The sequence below is a fragment of the Manis javanica genome, chromosome 3 (genome assembly GCF_040802235.1).
Source record: "Manis javanica isolate MJ-LG chromosome 3, MJ_LKY, whole genome shotgun sequence".
NCBI lineage: Eukaryota > Metazoa > Chordata > Mammalia > Pholidota > Manidae > Manis > Manis javanica.
The window spans coordinates 3,556,190-3,581,952 of NC_133158.1; the positions used below are offsets into that span (position 1 = coordinate 3,556,190).

Genomic DNA, 25,763 nt, shown 5'->3' on the forward strand with positions numbered 1-25,763 from the left:
AATGTTTTTCCTATGCTTTATTTATTTATTTATTTATTTATTTATTTATTTATTTATTTATTTATTTATTAAAAAAATTTTTTTTTGAGAGGGCATCTCTCATATTTATTGATCAAATAGTTGTTAACAACAACATTCTGTATAGGGGACTCAATGCACAATCATTAATCAACCCCAAATGTGCTTTATTTTTTTAATTGTAAAATATATATGAAGAATATCATATAATTATTAAGTATAATTTATTTTATAATTTAAAAGTAATTATTAAACTAAATCCATCTTAGACAATTGTAACTCTTCAGAATTACAGTTAAGAGACCCTTGTATAAAGCCACACCTTGGAAGTCAAATGTATTGTTTAAGTTATTTTTAGATACAGTTCATTTTAAGAAAATCAAGGTCCTCTTTTCTCTAAGACTCCAAGCGCTTATACCCGAGTCTGTGGGGTTCAGCCCCTGGTTCTTCAGGCCCTCCTGGACAGTCCTCAAGGACGGCATTCTGGGTGAAGAAAACACAACAAAATGGTGAGATAATCCTTAAAATCAGTAAAGTGTGGGGATTAGTTTCCCTCGAGTCTCAGAAGGCAAATGTGGCAGATTGCAAAATTTATAACAGAAGGTGCTTCCCTGATCTTTTTTTTTTAACAGTAATTGTTTTCAAAACCATGTACATGGCTTAACAAGCCAGCGGTCTGTAGATGGTACTGTGAGACTGCATGTTCAAACCCACTTTCTTTATTCATGTGAGTAACAAATTATAGAATTCCTTTTGGGATTCTCAAGCCACAAACAAACTATTCTTTTTTTAATACTCAAAGAATAAAAATATTTTTTATGTACGGCCTGTTTTGTCTTCCATCACAATTTCAAAATTAAAGACAAATTATGTTAAAACAGAAAAACAGAATTATGCTACGTGTGACAATCCCTAAAAAAGGCTAGTCTCTCATCAGAATACTTCCTGACCCAAACTTTGGACACCCCCTGGCGACTAGTCAGGGAGAACCCGCACGGGGTATTGGTCACTGCTCTCTCGCTTCTCTGCCGAGCACAGAATTCTGTGGCCTTTTCCCACTTCCATTATCAGTTTTATTCCTTGCATAGCCACAAAAGCAGCTGTTAATTACATGGAATTTGTTATAGATTGAATGGTATCTCCTTAAAATCCACATGCTAAAGCCAACCCACCTCGTAACTGTGTCTGGAGACAGTTTCCAGAGGTAAGGGTGGGGCTGACCCAACAGAAAGGTCTCCCCTGCCCCCTGGCCCCCCACGAGGACAGAGTGATGGCAGTGTACAGCTAGGAAGAAAGCCCTCACCGGGAACCCAGTCAGGCTGGCACCTTGACCTTGGACTTCCCAGCCTGCAGGACTGTGAGAAAATAAATGTCTGTTGCTTAAGCCGCCCAGTCTGTGATACATAGGCAGCCGGAGCAAAGACAGAACTGAAGACCCAAGACACAGAGAAACTTTTAAGGCACTAATTAGCTGCTGCTCACAATCGGTGTATGGGGATATTCCACAAAGGTTCCTCGGTGGGACCCGAAGCCCCTTTAGCATGCCTTTTCTTTTAGAGTTCTCATTTTTTACCTCAAGTGTTTTTTCACTGTGACAAATCATATTCCAATTTACAACTCGTGCGCCTCCTTAACAAATAGTATAGAGACTCTATTTCCTCTCACTCAAATGCCTTCCGGCTCTAAAAGCCAAAGAAAACTCAATTTGAGAAACATCTTGAGAATGTACTTTAACCTGTTATAAGTAATGCCATTTTAGAAACTGCATCTACTGCAAGAAAGAGATGTAAACTACCAAAAGCTGAACCAAAGGATTATGCTTCCATCTGTGAAAATAACATGAAAGACATATTCTCTAAATTAATTTCTTTTTCCAGATATTCTAACTTTCAAATTCAACTATTCAAACATATTATTATATTACTTACTGCTTTTCTGGTTGAACCACTGCAATTTTCCTCTGTTTGTGTACTGTAAGAAGAAAACAAAAATACAAATGTCATAGAAAATAAGAAAGCTACGGAAAAGTGATATGTGTATTAAGCTAACATTAGCATACTAAAACTGGGGTCTGTATATGTGTACTACCCAGTACTAGAAATAAGTGCCAATCGGTCTGAATATGTAGACTAAGGCACATTTTCTGGGTAGGAGTCTTTATACAAAGACCATAAATAGTTCTTTCAAGGCTCTCTAGGTGAATCAATTCCTGTGAGTATTTTCTAATAAGCAGGAATAGATATTCAAAAGAAAAACTGGTTTTGACAAGGGCACCAAGACCATTCAATGGGGAAATTAGAATTTTTTCAACAAATAGTGCTGGGAAAGCTGACATCCACATTCATGGAACGGGACATATACAAAAATTAACTCAAAATGGACTGAAGACATAGCTCCTAAACATAGGAGCTAAAACTATAAAACTCTCAGAAGCAAACACAGGGGAAAACCTTCATGACACTGGATTTGGGGATGACTTCTTAGCTACGACACCAAAACCACAGGCAACAAAAGAAATAACAGATAAACTGGGCCACATCAAAACTGAAAACTTTTGTGCATCAAAGGACAGTATCAAGGGAGAAAAAGCAACCCACAGAATGGGAGAAAATATTTTCAAATCATATGTCTGATAAAGGATTCATACGTAGAATATGTAACAAATCCCACAACAACAACAAAAAGCCAATTAAGAAATGGGAAAAGAACCTGAACAGACATCCCTCCAGAGATGTATGCCAACGCCACAGCACATGGAAAGGCCCTCAGCCTTGCTACTCACTAGGGAAATGCAGATCAAGACCACAGGAAGATACACCCCTACACTCACCAGGATGGCCATTATTAAACAAAAAAAAAAAAAGACATAAAAAACCCCAAAAACAAACAAGCAAGCAAACATGAACAAAATAACAAGTGTTGGGGAGAACATAACCCTCGGACATTGCCGGTAGGACTAACGTGCTGCAGTGCTGTAAGAAACAGGTGGCAGTTCCACCGTGTCACAGTTATATACTCAAAAGAATAAAAAGCATGTCCAAATAAAAACCTGTAGCAGCATTATTCATAGCAGCTGAAGAATGGAAACAATTCAAATGTCCATCAACTGATGCGTGGATTAAAACAAAATGTGATACATCATACAACGGAATAGCATTTAGAAATATAAATGAATGAAGTACTGAAACACTACGGCATGGATGAGCCCTGAAGACACACTCAGGGAAGGAAGCAGTCACAAAAGGCCATGTACTGAGATCAGCACACACAATGTAGTGGGGGTGGGGGACACGGGAAAGGCAGTATATACAGAGAAGACAAGTAATGATTCTACGGCATCTCACTACACGATGGTGACAGTGATGGGGTATGTGTGGGGGACTTGATGGTGGGGGGAGTCTAGTAACCATAATGTTCAAGTAATTGTACATAAACGGTATCAAAAAAAAAAAAAAAGGCCACGTACTGTAGGATTCCAGCTATACCAAATGTCCAGAACAGTAAAATCTATAGAGACGAACAACAGATGGTAGCTGCCTAGAGGTCGGGGTGGGGAGGTGACTGCTGAGGGGCACAGGGCTTCTTTGTCAGATGATGAAAATGTTCTTAAACTGACTGTGGTGATAGTTACCCAACTCCATGAATATATTAAACACCACTGAATTGTACACTTTAAAAGAGCAAATTTTGTGTTACGTAAATGATAAAATGATACCTCAATAAAGCTATTTTTGAAAGGGGAAATGGGATGGGATGCCACTTTAAAGTAAAGTTACAAGAACACTGGCTTCCATCTCCCTCAACCTCTCTGACTCTGTCGCTTGCTGGCTTTGACGGACGCCAACGACCAGGCTGTGAGCTGTGCTATGACGAGACCCACGTGGCAAGAAATGAGAGAAGCCCTGACCCATAGCCGTCAAGGAACTGAGGCCCTCTGCCCAGCACCCAGCACCTGCGCAAACCCAGGAGCTGCGCCCTGCTGGGCCTCAGACGACCAGCGCTCTGGCTGACCCTGCAGAGCGGCTGGCACAAGGGAACAAGAGCTTGTCTCAACAAATGGTTTATCAGGCACAAACAGAGAACCAGACTTCTGTTTTTCTGGGAAATGTCCAGATTCATCCTAATTGGTTCTCAACAGATTATTTAGCCATCCACCCTCTGAGCCAGAAACAGTTACCTCGTGCCCGGCGAGGAGCGCTTAGCGGATGGCCATTGGACTCACACCAGCCCAAAGGAAAGATGTCCATGGAATCCACACTCACTATACACTCAGGTATGGGCTTCTTAGAACCTGTGCAGGTAAGAGAAATATTTTTAGACTACTAAATAACCTTCTTCATTACCACTTCCTAGATAATCGGATACTATGGCAATAATACAGCACAGATTCTCTTGAGTAAGTTCCTGTTATGCAAAAGTCATACTTTTTCATGTGTGACAAACATTAAGAAAAAAGTAAACTGTTCCCCATAAAGACCAAAATGGGTAGTAAATATACAGGGTGACCCCTAGGTATGGAACAGCAAATAATCAACTGGAACCAGTAAGTATCATTCAGATGGTTGACAAACAGTCAATTCCACAAAATAACATAAGCAGAAGATAATTCAATATTCAATGAGAATATTCGTTCTGGTCTTCAGGAACAAGCCAGAAGGGAGACCAGGGAATTCAAATCAGGAGGTGGTGTAGTCAAGCTGACCAGCAGGGGTTGCCTCAGTCTGTATTCAGCACAGTCCTTGGCATCTGCATTAAATACCAATTCTACAAACCAGAAGAACAGGTACTGAGTCCATCTGGCAGCGGAATGAAAAAGAAACCCAGGCTCTGCGAGAGCCGCAGCACTGACTCCTCACGCCTGTCTGATCGCTGAACGTGGCCTCCAGTGCACCCGAACTACCTTACGTGCTTTTTGGTTCTGTTCATTGGGGGCAACCAAACTGTTACCTTTTGAGTAAACTAGGTGTTAATGCTCACATGTTTCAGTCACATCAAATACGTGCTATTTGACTTACACTTTTCCCTTCATGAGAACAGGGGACTCTGTAGAAGAAAGCTTTGTACTCCACTGATTTCCCAAAATTTCAAAGTTAAGGACAGGAAAATAAATTTTTAGCTTCGAATCTTGCATTACAAATTAGCAGTCTCTGAACAAGGCCCCCACGCTAACCAAGTTAAGAAGCCATGTGACAGGAGCAAACAGGCCAGGCAAAGAAGAGCGGCTCTGAAGGCTTCTCAGGGCTGCTGGCACTTACCCTCCAGCTGGAGCCACAGGTAGGAGCCCCTCACTGCGGTAATGGTGGCAACGCACACTTCTTCAGGGGAAAGAGGGTTCACAGCCTCCAGCTTCATGTTCTCCTTAAATCCATGCTCAGAAACGGACTAGAAAATCAATGAATCAAGTCCAAATACATACTCAGGACTGACTCACATGCTCATCTGAGAGCCCTTTTCCAGGTAATATTTAATCCCAGAGTATCATGTGAAAGCCCTAAGTTTATTTTGCTTTGTTTTGTTTCTTAATGAAGCAAAGGGAAAATGTCAGTCTCTCGATGTCACAGGCACCATGGTCTTTGAGGCCATATACGCTGCTTGACTGCTTCCTGTGGGACCTCACTCAGGATGACCTCTCTGCTGTGTCTCCACGTCTGTCAGACGACACTGAGAACACCAACCCACTGCGTTACTCTGAGGTCTCCAAGGCTCTGTGCCCTGAACCAGGTGGTTTGCAGCCCCTGCTGGGTGGCTCCCCTTCCCATGAAGGGCCCCACCGCACAGTAACCTGCCTGCTCCCCTCTACGTCTATCATAAAAGGTGGTCAGGAGAAATAATGCTTATGAACAGGGGAAAGGGTCATTTAAAATAAATATGTTTCACACACGTCAAGCTTCTGGGTCCGGGTGGAGAATGGAACCTCTGTCTTTGACTATTCTCCTTCCTTCTGACCAAACCAGGCTTTTAAGAGAGAAATCTACTAGGATGAATCTAACAGGCGAGAAGACAAGGGCAGTGTTTCATAAGCTAAAATTTGCAACAGCGTCTAGAACTAACTTAGCACATTAAAGGAAGGTGAGTCTAAGCTGGCACAAGGCAAGCTGAGAACTGGCGGCAGCAGGCACTGGGCAGCTGGAGGTGGAGCAGCAACAGTCCAAATACAAAGACTGACTGAAAACATTTAAGCAGCATTTGGGCCCTCCAGTCCACACCCCAGGGCAACTGACCTATGCCACCCCTCAGAGGACGACATTTATCCCCCAGAGAGGATGAAACACAAGCTCTCAGGAGGGAGGACACGGGGCTGATGGACCACAAGCAGTGCCCCAGTGGGGTCTGTACAGGAAGGCGGAGAGGGCCAGCTCACACCTCCAGCCCTCAGGCAGGGACTCAACGAGACTCTGCAGCCACATGACGAGCCCACAAAAACCCCATGAAGATGTGCAGCTAGGTGTCCCCAGAGGAAGGCCAGCCAGACCCTACCCTAGGGGAGGTTCAAGGTTGGCGAGCTGCGCTCACGTGCCCAGAGCTTCCCATCAGCTCTTTCAGTCTGCCATTCTCAAATACAAGCCAACAACCAAGAATCAGCAGACATCTAAAGATACACAGGCCAGAGACCCAGACAGACAGAACAAGACATGTAGAGGTGGTGGGTGCCCCTTTCTTGGGGAGAAAACACGACGCGAGAAAGACCCTCCCCCAGGCGGGCGGTTAAAGTCCCCTGAGTGCTAAGAGAAACTACCACACCCTCCCACCGAGAATCGGGTGCTACTGAAAACCAACACTGAGAACAGAAATAGTTCTGGAAAATCAAAAACACGACATTAAAAATTAGAAACTCAAAAGGATGGTTGAAAGATAAAGTTCAGGGAATTACTGGCAAGTGAAGCAAAAAGGCTAGGAAACAGAAACCGGAGAAGAAAGGTAAGCACAGCAGAGGTCTGATCTAGAGGACCGGCACTCAAGGAAAAGGAATTCCCGGGAAAGAGCGCATGGAAGGGAGGGGGCCACAGGGACGGAAGGGTGGGTCCCCGCACAGAGACGTGAGGCCCTAGAGAGCATGCGCCCAGAGAGCCCAGCGCACGGACGACAGCAGGCCCAGCACGGCGCATCACTGCAGAGTGGGGTGGCACCACGGCTCTGAAAGCTCCCAGGGAGGGGGCGGGAGGCAGGTCACCTCTGAAAGATCAGGAGTAAGAATGGCTCTGAACTTCCCAACAGCTGTACTGGGTAGCAGGAAGTAACTGAGGGATGTTTTTTAAATTCTCAAGTAAAGAAACTTCCCACCTAAAATTCCACATTGGGCCAAACCACCAATCAAGTTAGTAGAATGAAGTCATTTTCAAACGTGTCAAGTCTACAGAAATTTACCCTTGCATCCCATTTCCAGAAGCTGCTGAGAGAGGAGCTCCATCAAAACAAGGGAGTAAACCAAGGAAGGGGAAGCCTTGACATGTACAAAACAGGAATCCCAAGTCTCAAGGGGCAAGGCGATCCCTAGGGTGGCGCTGAAGGGCAGTTTCCAGCAAGCCTGAAGAACAAACCACCTAGGGGGAGAGAACAGAGGCTGCTAAGTGGGATGTTGCTAAGAAAACTACTAGAACTGATAGACTTCCTACATCAGGGTATCTGAGCAGCCACAGCCATGAGGAAAAGAAAACATGTCTGGGGAACACCTTGTACCTTAACCCTTTCACCCTAAAATACAAAGAGATAACTTCAATTAGAAAAAAACATCCACAGGTCGAGTTGGACCCAAGAGACTGTAGGGAAACACTACAGGGCGGCTGCATGAGCATCGGGCTCCAGGCACGGCCTGTGAGCCAGGCCCGGGGACCTGGGTTCTCCAGCCACCTCACTCAGGCCACCTGCAGGCGATAGAGCCACAGCAACACGTGCTGACTGCAGAACTCGAGACACGTAGAGGTGGTGGGTGCCCCTTCTTGGTCCTCCTGAGCCTCTTACCCAGGAGACGGCCGCCCTCCTCCACACACCAACATGAAACTATAGCTGCTAGTTAGAATAATAAAAGCCTTCAAAACTAGAAAAACAGAGCCAGAACACGTGTAGGCAAGACAAGCTGAAAGGATGGGGAGAAAAGAAAAATAATTAAAAATTGAGAAGGATTCTGCATTCATGTTATTTCAAAGTATCAAAGTGCTCGTTCCACTGAAAATCATACAATTATGTTAAGTGCAGTTTATGCGAGACTCAGGGGAACACGGGTGACAATCGGGTGACAATCTGTATGCAAAGGAGAAGCCTCACCCAAGGCTGAGCAAGTGGATACATATTCATTCATCTTAAATGAAAATAGACTGTTTAATCAAAAGATGACTCTTGATTTATCTGACTTTCAATTAACCCATTAATTACCTGTCTGACAGTCAGATAAAGGAATTTCTGCATATATCATTAATCTCTCCCCCTCCCTTCAAATAAACTGTAAGTTTCATAAAGGGGGAAAACAACAGATTTCCTTGATGCACCTGTCTTTGTAGAAATAGTTTTGAGAGGCTACTGCAAGGTGTAGGAAGAACCAGCAATAGAAACACAGAAAATTAAGCTACAAAAAACAAAGCAATTATTAACTTGAGGACAAATGAACAATCAGAAAATACTGCAGCATTCAGTTATGAATAATAACTGAATGCACATCAGAACATAAATATTCAATTTAGATTAACTAGAATCTTAAGGCAACTGTCACAGGCAGAGGAGGTGAAGAAACAGGACAAGGGCAGTACAGGCCTGCCAACCGCTTGCCACTGCGATGCGGAGCTGCCAGCAGGCCCAAAACGAATGCTCGGGGGACGGCAGACACCATTTTGGAAACGAGAAACAGGAATACCGAGGACCGGGGAGGACGCCGGGAAGCCAGGGCAGCGCAGGGAGCTGCCGCCTTCTGTTACAAGCTTTTGACTGCTGCTGGGCTCTGTAAGCCATGTGCACGTATTGTTTTGATAGAAGTATTTTTAAATAAATCTATAAATTTTCTCCACTTGGTATTTGGACATTTTTTCATATTTCTGAACCACCAAAAAAACTAAGAACTAAAATTTTAAACTCATATGATTTTAGCTAATAAAAGATAAAACTGATAAATTTAAAAAATGAACTATATTAACAGATCACTTCTGTAGTAAATGGATTTCCTGTGAGCCATTTCACTACAATGAACACACAAACAATGAAGGCCTGTCGGGGTGGCAGGAGAGGGCACGCCTTCGGGCGATCACTACGGGGCAGCAGTGGAGCCGTGGCCGCGAGGGTTCTCACCAGAGGGAAGCACCTCTGGGGGGCAGCTTCAGCACCACACTGTTTGAGGTAGTCGGCCCAGTCGAAGTCCTGGCCCAGGAAACCTAGGCAGAGCCGAAAGAACAATGAGCCAGACCACACACTCCACCAGGGGTCCGCCTACAACGTATTTTGCTAATTTGAGGGCTTTGATTGTTTTAGAGAGGGCAGGAAAACACCCTAATGAATCAAAAGCATTGTTAATTTTATAAGCAACTCTGGCCAAACTGTAACAATACAATTCAATTCTTTGGGATACATACATACATACATTCATTCATTCATTCATTTATTAGGAGAGCAAGGCAGAGGCTTTTATTTGGAGATAAAGCGAGAGGACAGAGCTCCTGGCTCAGGCCAGGAGGGGACAAGAGAGCCCCCTCTAGGTAAATTTTAAAACTTCCAAGTTTCAAACTAGGCATTTATTCTGAACAATATATTGTATATGATCAGTTGCTGGCAATTTACCAAAATAATTTAAGACATTTATGACTGGAGTTGATCTGTACTGAAAAATCCAGTCTTATTATCAATTCTACTATGAGTCAGGCTTTACAGGAGAAGAGACAGCATACAACCCACAGGGTTAGTCAGTGAAGCCTTTTTTCTTTCATAAAGCTACTCCTTAAATGTGTCTTAGCTACTATTGATACAACACTCAGCATTGTTTCCAAATTCATGTTCTACAGAATCTCAGGGCTCTAAAGCATGGGTCCATTCCAGGAAAAATGTTGCGCTTAACTCCCTGGGTTCCTGGGAGAAGCCCTGACAGCACTGTCTGTGGTCTGCGGGCGAGGAGCTACACACAGCCGGCTGCCGGCTGCGGCTGAGCTGAACACCTCACAGGGGTGGAGCAGCCTCCTCAGGACCATGCCACCCTGCAGCCAAACAAGCCTGTAGTCCCCTTCTCTGCCCAACTGGGATGCACCACATTCTCTCTCAGCCCCCACCTCTATGCCTCCAGTAAATCAGCGGCCATTTTCATAATTAGCTGCAATTCCATTATCCACTACTTTCCTTCTGTTTACAAAGACAGCTAAATTGTCTATAACAATGCTCGAAGCCCCAGAACCTTTCAATAACTGTTTTTTCCTTTTCATATTAAGGCAGCAGGCAGAATAAAGAACTTGGATTGTCCTGGGTCTTCCAGCAAAGCAAGAATTTCCTCCTGCAGGCATGTCCCCTTCACTGGTGCCACCAGGCAGGCATGCCTGGCTTGCTGCTCACTGATGGGGGCACCTGGGGGCTGTTTCTCTTTCCCCATTTGCTCCTTGAAGAAGCTGTCATACTTACTTCTGTCTCCCTAGTGACAAACCCAAAGCCTGGCTCACAGCAGACAAGCTATGGGTGTGTGTTAGGTGAATACGGGCTGAAGGGAAGGCAAAAGGTTCTCACTTCATGACTCTTACTAACACAGGAGAACACTCAAGCCCAGGGCTCCGCCGTCTAGAAACTGAAGCTGTGCATCACCAAAGGCCTGCTAATAAAAAGTGTACAAACTTCCAATCAAATAATCTGACTGATATAAAAGGCAGATAGAACACCTGACCCTTCCAGGTAGTCTAAGTTAAAAAAGATTCACTATTTCAGTCAAGCTCAACTAAGTCATATTTAAAGCCTGGACAAAAGGGTCAAAGATTATATTTTTCAAAGTTGCCAACACCCAGAAAACAAGCTGCGCTTTCCTACCTATAGCTTGAGACCTATTCTCAACTCTGCAATCTCAAGTTGTCCAGATAATACCCAGAAACCTAAAAATCAATGTTCACTGCCTCAGTCTGGCTCTAAGGTTTTTCCTCACTCACTGTGCACGCCAGCCCCACACCTCTGTGCCCTCAAACTGACACACAATGGGATGACACCAGGAATTGCATGGAACCCCAGGCTGTTAGGAGACTTATTTGTCAATGTAGGAAGACAGGACATATTTTGTGTTTAGCTTAATTTAAAATTTTTAAATATATAAATATATGGAATCTAGGCCATCATTTATAATTTTTGGTCTTGGCATGTTAAGGATGGGCTGAGGCACAAGAAGATAAAAGGACAGAAGACGCAGTTAATGCCATCTGATAAATCCCATTTCCGAGAACGAGTTCACAAGGAACAATTCAGAACAGAACAAATACGCACCGGGAGGGGGGCTGATGTGTAAACCATTCTTCAGACTCCACTGCACAGGGAAAATACCAGGACTGCCAACGTGACACACAAAAGATTGCCGTGCACAATTCTCTGGTCGCAAATCATCCATTTCCACCAGAAAGTACTTCTCATCAAAAACCTGGACATAAATTTAACAGATAAAATAGCTAAATGTTTTATGTGTATGTAAACATACACACACACATATGTGCCATTTCCTTGGCACAGCCAAACATGTTACAAAATTTCATAGCCACAGTGAGGATTGGTAATGATGCTAAGGACTCCGTAAATGTTTCCTTGTGTCAGGCACTGTTTAGCTTAAATGTTTTTCAAGTTTTACTTCAGTTTTAATCTTCTTTACAACCTAATGAGGTAGGTATCATTATCAACCCCATTTTGTAGGTAAGGAAACTGAGTTTTAAAAAGAGGTTAAATAAATTGCCTCATTTTACACGGCAATGGAAAAGCAGAACCTGGGTTCAAATCCAAGTATTTGGCTCCAAACAAAATTTAGTTAAGGCGTAGTGAGGACTCGACCACATTTGAATATTTGATTTCCAGATCCTAGCCTAGCCTGAGATGCCAAAGAGATTTTATGAACCTCCTCTGGCTCCTTACCACCCCACAGCCCTTCAGACTCCAGACAGGGCCTTTTGACCCCTCTGAGGTCCCGAATCCCTCCTTTTCTAACAACAGTCCTCTTCCAGGGAAAGGGAAATGTAAATCTCAACAGGCCTGACGATTCAGCATCCAAGCAACTATTTCTCTGGTTGCACTTGCATTTTGGTTCTACTTTAAGTAAATGAGCTTCTGCTCTTGTCCTAAACTTGGTCCCTTCCCTTATGCCTCAGTTCTAGTAACTGAGGAACTGGGCCTTGACAACCTGCCCAGTTCTCGTGGTCACTCCTAACAAGTCCCTTACTCTTGTCAGTCTTCCAAAAGACTGAGCCTGAATCTGGAATCCGTAGCTGGAGCAGTCCTGCTGGCGGATCCTGCCCCGCTCCCCACCGGTCCTCCCTGCACCTGCTCGGACACTGATGACGCTGCCTGCCTCACACATTTCAGACACCATGGCCTACCTATTGGTGACCTCTCCTTGAGCGATGACAGCGTGGCCTGCCCCAAAGATCACGCCCGTTCCCACCCCACTGCCCTGGCTTTGGTAGGCTAGGGAAACCACGCTCAGAAGAAAGAATGGACCACAGAGAGCTGGACAGTGCAAATACAAAATGTGCACAGAAGTAAGTCTAGCCTCACAGCCTAGGAGAGACAACGGGTCAGATCAGCAGAGCAACAAGATCAAAATGCTACCAAGTTCCTAAACCAGTCGTCCAGCAAGAATTCTTACCAGCAGAGTCACCCCATTTTACCTTCACAACCGTAGCAGGAGAGATCCCAAAAGGAGACCAGGGATCCACAGCTTCCAATCTCATATTCACGCAGAATGAATGAGGGCTGACCACTTGTTTGTCCTGAAATGCAAACACCAAGAAGGAATAAAAATACAGCATTTTCACATTGATTTTATACTCACATGTACCTGAATATTACTCTTCTAAATTGATTAAAACTACCCAGCTTCTGGTAAATAATCTAGTCCTACAATTTTCTTTCCTGGAAAAAATCATTCAGAGAAAGAAACCGCAGGAGGCTCCCTGACCTTGACCATTGGGCCACGAAAGGCACCTGGAGGGAGAACTAGTTCGTTTCGCACTAGGTCAGGGCTGAGGAGTTGAGAGTAGGTGAGGAAAGATTCTAAGTGCTTTCAGGAACTGGGAGAAAACCTAGACTACTTTTAGAAGAAAAAGAGGACGACTGTCACCCCGGCCTTCAAACCTCTCCCCCGCCCACAGCACAGCGCTCTCCCTGACCCCACCGGCTGGAAGACTCTGTGCCCCCACAAACCGCTACACTCTGCCGTGAGGAGGTGAGCACCTGCCCATCAGGCTTCTGCTTTTACCTTGAATATGTAAGACGGCAATGGCTCTTCCTCCTCCTCTCTCACTTTGGCCAAGATCCCTGCCCACTCAGCGTCAGTTTTCAAATGTCTGATGGCTTCAGTAAAACAAGACAGGTAACCAAGAGAACACACACACTTTATACATGCTCCACAAGCATCCACATAAACACAAAATGTCACTTTCCACTGGGGAAAGGAAGGGGCTTCAAGCTCGATTACACCATCTTCACTCAAAGAACTCGCACCGAAGCCTCAGTGCTCTGTCTCCTTTGCTCAGAGCCTGGGTAGTGAATGTGGTGGAGACACCTTGGTAAGATCATAAGGGTTGCTGAGGCCCCCAAAGTAGTACAACACAACATCCAATCGGGGCCCAGGATAATAAATGCAAACTGACTTAAACAGCAACTCCAGCTCTAATAGTATTGGAATTCTTTTAGTTAACAATTTACCTTAAATCCAAGACTTGTCCTATTCCTTTACCTATCTGACTGCTACCTAAAGAATTTTTCTTTAATTTTGGTAAGGGAGTCATATGAGTTGGGGCAGAAACCTATGAAGCATATCAGTTTGTATGGCAAATTACTAAAGCAATGAAAGCAAAAGAAAAATAGGCTTTTAACAACTCCACAAACATTTTTTTGAAGTATCTCTATTGTGCAAACTAACAAAGACTTTTCTAATATGCAGGATAATTCATTTTTCAGTCTTATAGCTATTAATAAAAACATAACAACAATAATGTAATAGCTAAGGAAAAATGTTATATTACTCGTCACCTAATGGGGGCTGGAGCTCATATCCCTGTTGAGCAGCCCAACCAACGTGATGAAGAAATGGATCCAAGTAATACAGCCACTGTTCAAAACTGTCAGAACTTTCCAGTCCTTCATAATGCAGCTTCAGCCTTCCCCCAATGTTTTCTACTACAGTGACAACCCACGTGCTTAAAGAGTCCCGGAAAGCTTGACACTCTAGTCTGGAACCTGGAGCAATGAGATCTAAAGGGTTCCTCCCATTACGGAGCTACAGGGAAAAAAAAGAGAAGCAAATGATTAAGTAAGAGAAGTCAGCTGAATATTTTTAAAAGTCAAGTTTTAAATGATCACAAACTCGCCTTTATATTTTTACTCATTCAAAGCCAGTGCTGACTAATACCATATCGGTCTTGACAGTATTAGTTCTAGGTGATACAAAAATGATTATCTTAAAGAAACCTACCTACAATGCAATAAAACTAATAGATCTCTATCTCTAGGACTATATTATATAGTTTGATCTCATAACAAGTTTTAAAATGTCAACATTACTTAGTCTGATTGTAAAAGTGAATATGATCATTAATTAAAGGAAAAATCAAACATGACAAAAGTGAAAATCCCCCAGAATCTCTCCCAGGGAACCATGACAAAACTTTGACATACACTCTGAGACTGTGTCTGTCTCTTTCCTGCCTATATTTTCCAAAAAATGGGAGCACTGTATACTATTTTGCAATCTATCACTTGATATATCATAGCTACCTTTCTACAACAGCACACACAAACTTTTCTCATTCTTTTAAACTGTTTCATTGATATTCTATACTATAAATGGGCAGTAATTTATCTACTTATTTACTGATGGCATTTCTGTTGTTTCTGATTTTTTAATCATTTCACAGCAATACTCTAATGAACTTTTGGTTACACTAATGGGAGGGAAAAGTTTCAATTTTTACTCTCTGGCTATATATTAAAAGCTATGATAAAGAATAAAAGGAATGCTGTTTCCAATATCATCACTTAACTACTTCTTAATATTCAAGCTTACATTTTTTTTCCCTAGTAGAACTGCTCTGTGACACACATTTTTATGCAAAAAAGCAGATGAACAAATGTAGGAACACATTTACTGAAGATCAGGGTGGCAAAATCAAGGTCAATGTAAATCAAGGTCATGATCAATGAAATGTTCATGATTTCATTCATTCATTAAAATTTTACTGCATGTTTAGTATGTGCCAGACCCCAGCTAAGCATAATGATATAAAGATCAGCTTGAAGTAGTGTTCACCAATCAAGTTTTAAAGAGGAATGTGAGTGGATCACAAAATTAGATTTGAGAGTTAAATTATAAAAAAAAAGTCTGAAGAAAATAATAGGAGTAAATCTTCATGACCTTCGGCTAAACAAAGCCTTCTCAGATATGATACCAAAAGTACAAGCAACAAAAGAAAAAACAGATAAACTGAATTACATCAAAATGAAAAACTTTCATGCTACAAACAGTGTCATCAAGCAAGTGAAAAGACGACCCCCCAAATTGGGGAACATATCTGGAAGCAGAATTTATGAGTAACTTACAATTCAATAAAAGACAAATAACCCCATTTAAAAACGAGCAAAGGCACTTCTCAAAAAAAGATACACAAATGTCAAATAAGCTCATAAAAAGATGTTCAACATTGTTAGTCACCAGGGAAATAAATGCAAATCAAAATGAGACCCTATTTCACACCCGCTTGAGTGACGGCTATAATCAGAGAGAATAGCAAATGTCAGCAGGGATTTACAGAAATTAGAACCTTCCTAGGCTGCATTTTATATGTGCCAACAGACAATGTTTACTGGTCTGACAGAAAGTGACAAGATATAACTTAGAAATGTCACAACCAATAAATTGATTTCACAATAAGAAATCTATATTCACTAACAAGCTCAGAAGGGACACTCATTTAAAAGGACAGATGAAAGCAGGTGGGTGGTGGGAGTGCGGCGGGGCCAGCGTCTTCTGAGCGGAGGAAGAGGCTGTCTCGAGTCACCTGCTGTGGGCATTTAGTGTTCTTCCTGAAGTAGAATCAACCCTGCTCAGACACAGAGTGAGGCCCCAAAGAGGCCTCATCATCTGTAAAAGTGGATTTTTTGTGTTAGCAACCAGTTGAGAACACTTCAGGCACTGAGCAACCACCAGTGTGCAATCTCGGAGGGTGAGTTCAGATCTCCCAGACCCCATGCCTATGTCTACAGCGAGATGCTTATCTGCCTTCGTGTGGTAAACGAACAACCGGTTTCAAGATTCCTTGGCCAGGAAACATCGCTGAGGATGAGAAGGGTTTTCACGCCGATCCTGCCGGCAGTAATACTCACGCCCTCTAGCAGCGGGACAGGAGGACTACAGGCTCCTGTGAGGGTCTGCCGCAGAAACTCACCCCAGTCGGACAGTTTGTCTCTGATGCCTAGACAGGGGGCATAAGTGAGTGATTACTCATGGTGTCAGTCACAGAACACAGGGAAACTAGACAGGATACAGACAAGTTAAGCCATGAAAATGGTATAGAGGTGCATTTTAATATCTAGGGGTTCAGTGTATTGTATCTTGGGGAACTTAAAAAAACTCCTCCTCTAGACACATCTCTACTTCCTGGTTATTTAACAGGAGCTGTATACAAAACAAAGAGAATATAGTAACAGGCAGTTGGGCTTAATTTTACCCAAAACGTACAAAATTTATTTTTTATTATGTAAATTTAAAAATGCATATTAAAAAGAGAAAATAATATAATGTACCCTAGCCTCAACAATGGTCACTTCCTGATCAATCTTTCCACCTAGACCAGGAGTTATTAGCAAACCATAACCTGTGAGCTAAATCTAGCCTGTCTATTTTTATAAATAAAGATTTATTAGGACACAGCTACGGCTGTTTACATACTGTCCGTGGCTGCTTTCACACTGCTAAGGTAGAGCTGGGCAGCTGTGACAGGGACCGTGTGGCCCATAAAGCCTAAAAGTTTACTATTTCCCCCTTTACAGATACTCTGCCAACCCCTGATCTGAACTCTTACGTATTTCACCCACCCGTATTCTACAGATTATTTAGAAGCCAATTCCTGATACCACATAATTTCATCCAATATAATCTCAATATGTATTTCTAAAATAAAGTAACATTTCTACATCACACCTTAAAATTAACAGTAATTCCCTAATATCAAATATCTATCTAGTCTGTGGGTTCAAATTTTTCCAAATATCTCATGAATGGACTTTCCAATTTTCTTGGTCAAATCACGATCCAAATGAGATCCATATCTTGACAACAGGTGATGTAGCACCTAAATGTCTTTTAGTCTGACCTTCCTGCGCCCATCTCCTCACTCCCTCTCTTCCTCCCAGCAAATGTGCTGACAGGCTCTGCCTTTTGCCCCGTATAGAGTTTTCCGGAGTCTGGCTGTACTGGTGGCCTCCAGTGGTAATCAGTTGTTCCACTGGTGTCTGTATATTCCATAAATCAGTATTTAGAGCCAGAGCCTTGATTAAATTCAGATTTGACTCTTTGGGGGCTGCAAAGTCAAGAAAACTTCAAAAGTAGAGTTGCGTCCCCCAACTAAGGGGCACATTCGGCCTGGTTGGCCCTCCTTTTGTGATGTTAGCAACTTTTAATGGTCACTAGATAGATACACTGATTCATCAGGGGCTCAAAATGGTGATTTTTCTATCTCCCCTTCATTTACTCACCAAAATACTTCTATAAAGAAAAACTTCTCCAACTATTTGATGACCCTGATATATTATTCACAAAAAGAAGGCAGATCCACATTTGCCTCTCTCCTTGCCCTGCGTTCACCAGCTTTCAGAACGATCAGTTGGTTCCCTAGCACCCTCCAAAGGTGACCAGTGAGAGTTCTCTAAGCTTCACCATGAAATCACAGCCTAAACAGCACAAGCTGTTTCAGGCCGCTGCAGCTATTGTCCCGCTGGTGCTCGAACTGTGACCAGGTTGGCTTCTCAGACCTTTTGACGTGACCCACGTAAAGAGTCATTCATTTCTTGTTCACACTTGGCATGAAGATGCTGCAGGCTCACCCTGTGCACTTCCTGCCACTTCTCCAAGAAGCCCTAACTTATTTTGGTGAAAATGTATTTAGAGGTCATAATTCGGGTGCTGAGGGTGGCTCAGTGTTACTGGGTTTGTTTCTAGGACTTTTCAGTGTCTAGAACTAATAATAATAAATAGCTTCTTTTTTAAAGATGAATCTCATCATGAGTTCATACTGATACTTCCAATACGTATTCAGGCGACAGTGCTTCTACTTCATGTATCTGTTTCCTTTCTCTCATGCTGAAAATGCCAGTCACACATTTCATTATTAATTAGCTTTATCCCACAATACAGAATTATTTCAAAATAACATTAACTCTATGACCAATAAGATCACTAAGTGCAACTTACTTTTTTCCTTTTTTTGCAATGTTTTCTGTCCTTACGGATGTACACTTTAATCACTGTATTTGAAAGTCACTGACATGGTCCTTGCCTGGGTAGTTACGTCACAAGCCCCACACACAATCACACTTCTCTGTTCGCTTTTGTTTTCTTTTTTAGGAATGGATTTTTAAAATTTTAATTGTTTTATAGTTCTATAAAATATTTACATGGTTCAAAATACAGATTTACAAGTGAAAGCATATTCAGAAAATCTAGCTCCTATCCTTGTCCCCTCCCTCCTGCTGCCTTCTTTTCCCACAGGTAACTTTTTTAAATGATTTATTCTTTTTAAAAAACGAACTTCACATATACACACTCACATGCTCTCCCCTCCTTCATCCTGTCCACATTTTTCTTCTTTCATAAAACAAGATATCCTGCAGACCATTCCTGGGCTGTACGGGGATGGTGCCTGTTTCCCCCCACCCCCAATGACTGCAGCTGTTATTACGAAGGACACTTTTGTGTCTTGCAATGCTTCTGACCTGAATTCCACCTTTGTGAGATACCAAGGCTCAGACCCCTGCTTTCTGCTCTATTTGTGTTGTCTGTATATCTTTGTATATCCTTGTATTTTTACCCTTTCAGAATCTCTCCATTTAGCCACGTCTTTTGTATACAGTGGGTTTGCTTTGAAAGTCAACCTGCATTGTTTTTTACTTTTAATGTAAGAGTAAACCCATTAATATCTGTAGATATCATCACTTCTCATTGTTAAATATTATATAAATTACAGGTGTGTGTGTGTGTACAGTCTTTCACTATGTGATCTATTTTATTTGAATATATGCCTTTTCTTTTTAAAGTCTATCTTTTGGCTTTAGAAAGGTTTGTGTTTTGTTCTTCTGGTTACCTTTATACTAACACCTTTCTATTACACTGAAGTCCTCTCTACTTCTAAACTGTTTTCTATAGTTTTGTTCTGTAAACAATACTAAAGTTATCCAAACCTCTTTCTCCTCTTCTTGACCATCTCATTTCGAGTAATAGCCTTTTACTCCCGTTACTACTTAAACGGCAATTAGCTAAATTACTCAGCAATAGAAAGCTGGAATGAAATGGAGCCACAGGCGGCAGTGAGCGAGCTCTGCCCTACGCGCCCTCCCCACTGCTGCCCGCTTCCCACCGTTACGCTGTATCCGCAGAGCACAGGCCAGTATATACCACGCTGCCTCCCTTATAGCACCAGTATGTTTAGTGTTTCTCCAACAGTTCTTGTGCTAATGTTTCTTCATTTGATTTTCTGAAGCTCATTCTCTAGTAATTTTCTTAGGAAGGGCTCCTGGGAACAATATTCTTGAATCTTTACAACTTCCGAACAGTCTGCATATGGCCTTCATACCCGTAAGTTCGATTTGGCTACATGTGGACTGTTTGCCTCGCCCTCCCTCTCACCGGATTTAATCCGCCGCCCTACTGCCTTCTGGCCTGAAGCGCTGCCGTCAGTTAGTCTGATGACAACCTTGTTTTCCTTCCTCCTCAAGGAGCAGTTTTTTTCCTGCCTCATAACCAAGGGATTATTTTTTTATGCTTTAAAGTTCAATAGTTTCATTAGAAACTAAGGTTCATTAGAACATATCAAATGTCCTCATTTGATTTTCCTATGTGCATAGTGAGCCCTTTGAAAACGTGTTCCGACCGCTACTTCATCTCAGCGCGGTTCTGCGGAGTCATGGCCGACAGTGCGCTATCGTCTCGCGCCACCCTGCTTCTTCAGAGGCTTCTATCTCTCGCATGCTGAATCATTTCTGCCTATCTATACTGTTTTTCCCAAGTTCTTCTTTATTTCTTTCTTCATTTTGTTATTAAAGTGTCATTAACATACAATCTTAGGTTGTTTCAAACGTGCATCACAGTGGTTCATCAGTCCCTGTGATCAACTTTTACTGTGATTCTGAACTGCTGCATCCCTTCCCCTCCCCGACGGCATCCGCCCCAACCCCTCCCCCTTGGTGACTACCAGTCCCTTCTCAGTGTCTGTGTGTCTAATGCTGTTTGGCTCCTTCTGTTTTGTTCTTATACTCCACAAATAAGTGAAATCATATGATACTTGTCTTTCAGCCTGGCTGATTTCACTGAGCATAATACCCTCCAGCTCCATCCATGTTGTTGCAGAAGGCAGGATTTCTTTTCTTTTTATGGTTGAATAATATTCCATTGTGTATATGTACCACATCTCCTTTATCCATTCATCTACTGATGGACACTTAGGTTGCCTCCATATCTTGGCTATTGCAAATGGTGCTGCAGTAAACACAGGGGTATATATGTCTTTTCAGGTCAGGGATTTTGTTTTCCACTTATGAGTGGAATTACTGGGTTAAATAGCATTTCTATTTTTAGTTTTTTGTGGAACCTCCATACTGTTTTCCACAGCAGTTCCACCAATTTGCAGTCCCACCAGCAGTGCAGGAGGGCTCCCCTTTCTCCACATCCTCGCCAGCATTTGTTGTTTCTTGTCTGTTGGATGGTGGCCATGCTAACTGGTGTGAGGTGATATCTCATTGTGGTTTTAATTTGCATTTCCCTGATGATTAGCGATGTGGAGCATCTTTTCATGTGCTTGTTGGCCATCTGTACTTCTTGTTTGGATAAGTGTCCAGGTCCTCTGCCCATTTTTTCACCAAGTTTTTTGTTTTTTGGGTGTTGAGGCATATGAGTTCTTTATATATTTTGGATGTTAACCTCTTATCAGATGAGTCATTTATGAATACATTCTTCCATACTGTAGGATGTCTTTTTGTTCTGCTGATGGTGTCCTTTGCTGTACAGAGGCTTTTTAGTTTGATGTAGTCTCACTTGTTCATTTTTTATTTTGCTTCCCTTGCCTGAGGAGATGTGTCCAGGAAAAAACTGCTTGTGCAATTCAAGAGATTTTTGCCTATCTTTTCCTTTAAGAGTTCTATGGTTTCATGACTTACATTCAGGTCTTTGTGATCCATTTTGAGTTAACTTTTGTGTATGGAGTTAGACAATAATCCAATTTTATTCTTTTACATGTAGCTGTCCAGTTTTCCCAGCATTAGCTGTTGAAGAGGCTGTGTTTTCCCCACTGTATATTCACGATTTCTTTATCATGAATTAATTGACCTTGTATGTGTGGGTTTATATATGGGCTCTCTTCATTTTTTTATTTTTAAATTTTTCCTCTTTTTCATCCCCTGTTTATTTCTCTTCAGATATTACACATGGCAGATTCATTCCTATGTTCATTTTAACTTAGTCTTCATTTCTAATATTTTTTAATTTCAAGTTCTTGCTTCATCTCTAACTTTTTCTCTTTTCAAATCTTTCTTTACCCCAATGACCTCATTTCTGAATTTTTATACACTAGCTTTTTCGCACTGCTTTTATGATTGTTACGACTTTCTCTCAACTTGTTTTGAAATCTTTCTATGTGACACAGTGTTCATCTCTACTGTGGTTATGTTTCTCTGGAAGATTTTTTTCTACCCTTTTTTTCCTTTTTGTTTTCATAACCTAGTGTGAGATTCAGCTGAAACCACCTTCTGCTGCTCACATTGAGAGGTGGTAGGCTGGACAGCCTCAAGTCTCTAGAGCTTCTCTCTTACATTGTTTTTACACAAATGTTAAAAACTCTGGCCAGCTAGAGCCCACAGTCTCCCAAGGACCCTAATAACCAGATTCTCTTTCTAAATAACCATTCTTTACCAAAATAAACCAGGACTTCTTGGAGAAAAGGCTGATTTCAGGGCTGAAGCAAGGAGAACTTCCTGAACCAAAACATAAGAAACTACTCAAAGAATGATGGGAACATGACAAAGGACAGAGTAGCTAGCTTGAACAGGTGCCCCAAACCTAATCTAGGACAATGTGAGCATCAGAATAATGACAGTAAAGGATCATAACCTGCTTAATAAGAGTCACGAGTCTACCCTGACATACACACATACATATATGTATGTAAAAGGGGGGAAGGGAAGGCTCTTTCTATAGTAGAAATACAATTATGACATGTAGAAGGCATTAGAAAATACGGTTTGGCAATCATGAGAGAATAATTGTTTCAGTCAAAAACTATCAATGGATGCTAAAAATAGTGAGTGAAAGTTTGAGTAACGGGATATTTACATTATCACAAAGTATCTTCCCACAAGACACCTATTAAGAAAAAGGGTAAGAGTAGTTTTACAGTGGAAAAACCTGGCCTCTACTTACTCAATCAAGTGATGGAAGTTAATGTCACCAGTGACAGGACAAACCTATAGCACGTGTCTCCCGACATGACTGACGTGCTAGAGGGACACGGCATCACTCTGCGTTTTTCCTACTAAAAGCGCACAATCTGAATATGAGGAACATCAGACAAGCCCAAGCCATGGGATGTCCTAAAACACAACTGACCTGTACTCTTCAAAAACATGACACCAAGAAAGACAACAACAGGTCAGGAAACTAAAAGGACACGGCAGCCCAACTCAATGTGTTACCCTGGACAGAACTGGTCAGGAAAGGAAATGGGGCAGAATGAACATGACTGGGGAAACCAGCACGGAAGACAAGGGAAGCCGCGGGGCTGTCCCAGACTACAGGAGCCTCATCAGAGGCTCCAATTTTAAATTATTGGAAGAAGCTTAGTCATCATCTTTTTAGTTCTATTCTATACCTGTCCCCCTTATTTTAACAGATGGGGAAACTGAAGAAAGGTTATATGATTGCATTGCCTACCTGGCCAACTCTATTTTCTTCTTTCTGTGCAAATCCCAGTTAGGAATTACTCAATTCAATTTGATCACACTGGCATGACAACTGAAGGCAACACATGATCCGGGATTTTCTTTTATTATAAAAACATTGGTGGAACCAAATTAGCTCTATGGATTAAGTAACAGTAGCATATCAAAATTAATTTCCTGCACATTATTTTACTGTGCTCATGAATGTCCTTGTTTTTAGAACTACATTAACGTATGAGCAAAAGGGCATCACGTCTACAACTAACTCTCAAATGGTTCGTTAAGAAAGTGCGGGGGGCAGGGGAGGAAGAAGGGAGATGTAATGTCAATATTTATAAGGAAACTTGGCAAAATGCCACCAGAATTTTATATACTAATGTTGCAAGTTTTCCATAAATCTGAAATTACATCAAAAGAAGAAACTGAAAGAAAATACATACGGTCTGGTATTTTCTTCCATCTGCAGCCTCCCTTCCCTTTCTCCTCCCTTACGCTACTCCTGTCTTCTGTTCTTTTGTCTCTATCCTGACTGATCTGGGTTCTACTCCCAGGGAGGCTCTCTCCTGGAAGGGAGCTGCAGTTGACTCATTTTAAGAGTTCACAGGTCCCTGACAGTGTGTGGGTGAAAGGAGGAAAAACAGTAAAATCAGAAGAGAACCAAGAGCACAGCAATCTGACCCAATGCACTTAATGACAATCCGACCTACAAGTCTCAAGCCCAGAGAGACTCACAGTCTTTACAGGATGAAAGGCAACCAATGAGCCCTTTAAATGTCATAACAACTTGAGGCTTTACAAAGCACAAAAAATAATTTCAAAAACAGGGAAATGTGCATTTCTCCTTATATTTTCATTCAAAATGCTAACCGAAAAAAGTTAGAAAAACCTATGTGCGTGGGTACATGGGAGATGGGAAACTTCAAGATTGCGGAAGGCCCAAATTTTCCTAAAGCAGCATCATATCACATGACAGGAAGTATCTGATTACCTTCTGGGGCTTCGAGGGTCTTCCTATTCTGCTCACACCACCCGATGGGGTAGAGGCCAGCCTTCCTGATGTCGCACCAGAAGTCTGCTCTGCGGTCCTCCCCGTAGCCGTCGTAGCGGAGGAGGAGCAGCTGCTCGCAGGCGGTGATGACAGTGGCGACCCAGTAGGTCTCAGGATCTGTCTTCACGGCCACCTCCAGTTTCATCCCAGGAGCAAATCCATTTTGCAAACGTGTGTCCACCTGAACAGAGAAACGTTACTAACCACCAGACAAGCATCTCACACGACCACTGCTTTGGCCAACACTGTTCTTTACAGCTTACAATTCTGAAGCACAAACATGCAATAAAATCTCGTGGGGAACCTGAAAAATTCCAGTTCTGACTCATAGGAGCGATCCAAGTGAAAGGGGACAGCAGGGCTGCTCTGCTCTGGCTGACTCTGAGAAAGTTTAACAGAACTCAAAATTTTCGCCAAAGCAGTCCATTGTGATCACAGGAAGTTTTCTGTTAAGCATGTATATCACTAAATGTTCACCACTTCAACAGCCTTCAACACATTAAGTTTTCAAGAATAAATCTTAAAATTATTCAAAAAATTTATGAAGCTAGAAAAGAAGGACAAAAATAAGCTATAGTGATAGTAACTGAGTATAATATGAATCCCATGCAGGGAGCTGCACCTCCCTGTTCCCCTTAAACAGGCTGTGTTCACACCTGTTAATCCTGAATGATTATTAATAATGCTCTTTTTCTCTCTCAAAAATGTCCTAATTTAGATGATAAGTTACACGGGCACACACGTTTGGGTTCGCAATTCTGGACCTACTTCACGTGCACTCAGAATAAGTAAATAAATATGTCGTGGATCCTAAGAGCCAGGTTTCTCACTGCAGGAGAAAGAATAAGGAAAGGGGGAGGCCTGAGTGAGCCACGTGGTGCGGGACTGGAATCGGAGGTACTGGGGCAAGGTCAGGATCACAGACAGACAGACAGACAGAGAGATACGGGAAAAAGTACAGATGGGTATGCAAGTATGTGCTAATATACATACATTTCCTAGTTCTGAATTGACAGAGACCAGGAGTAGTGATCTCAGTAGAAATAAGCAAACTTAAATGTCCGAATCTTGATTTCTAAATGCCATCCTCCAATTAAAAAGAACAAGGGCTCCATGGAGAGATAACTGATCCCAATTCTGAGGCAGGGAAAACACGAAGAGCCTCGAATACCTTGTTCTACCAGGAAGTAAGGAAATGTCCAGAAATGATGAGGATTTGAAAAGGACACAGGAGCCTATGAGAAGGACCTCCCGATGGTCACCTTTGGGACGATGTGAGCCATAAAATAAATAGTGAGAGTAATGGATTATAAACTATAGATTTAAATAAATAACCATGAGTCCATAGTGTTAT

General features: G+C 42.2%; 1 protein-coding gene across 6 annotated transcripts in view; it reads right to left on the reverse strand.

Moving 5' to 3' along the window:
- Nucleotides 1–25,763, reverse strand: part of SFMBT1 (Scm like with four mbt domains 1) — a 108,093-nt gene that overhangs the window by 11,887 nt on the left and 70,443 nt on the right. For all 6 annotated transcript variants that reach the window (XM_036994825.2, XM_036994826.2, XM_036994828.2 and 3 more), the window contains 11 exons: nucleotides 24,350–24,590; nucleotides 16,543–16,631; nucleotides 14,194–14,440; nucleotides 13,418–13,512; nucleotides 12,828–12,929; nucleotides 11,443–11,593; nucleotides 9,292–9,374; nucleotides 5,274–5,400; nucleotides 4,196–4,309; nucleotides 1,947–1,989; nucleotides 437–501 (listed from right to left, as the gene is read on the reverse strand). In XM_036994825.2, the coding sequence (XP_036850720.1) occupies nucleotides 437–501; nucleotides 1,947–1,989; nucleotides 4,196–4,309; nucleotides 5,274–5,400; nucleotides 9,292–9,374; nucleotides 11,443–11,593; nucleotides 12,828–12,929; nucleotides 13,418–13,512; nucleotides 14,194–14,440; nucleotides 16,543–16,631; nucleotides 24,350–24,590 (1,357 nt within the window). The remainder of the gene's footprint in view (nucleotides 1–436; nucleotides 502–1,946; nucleotides 1,990–4,195; nucleotides 4,310–5,273; nucleotides 5,401–9,291; nucleotides 9,375–11,442; nucleotides 11,594–12,827; nucleotides 12,930–13,417; nucleotides 13,513–14,193; nucleotides 14,441–16,542; nucleotides 16,632–24,349; nucleotides 24,591–25,763) is intronic.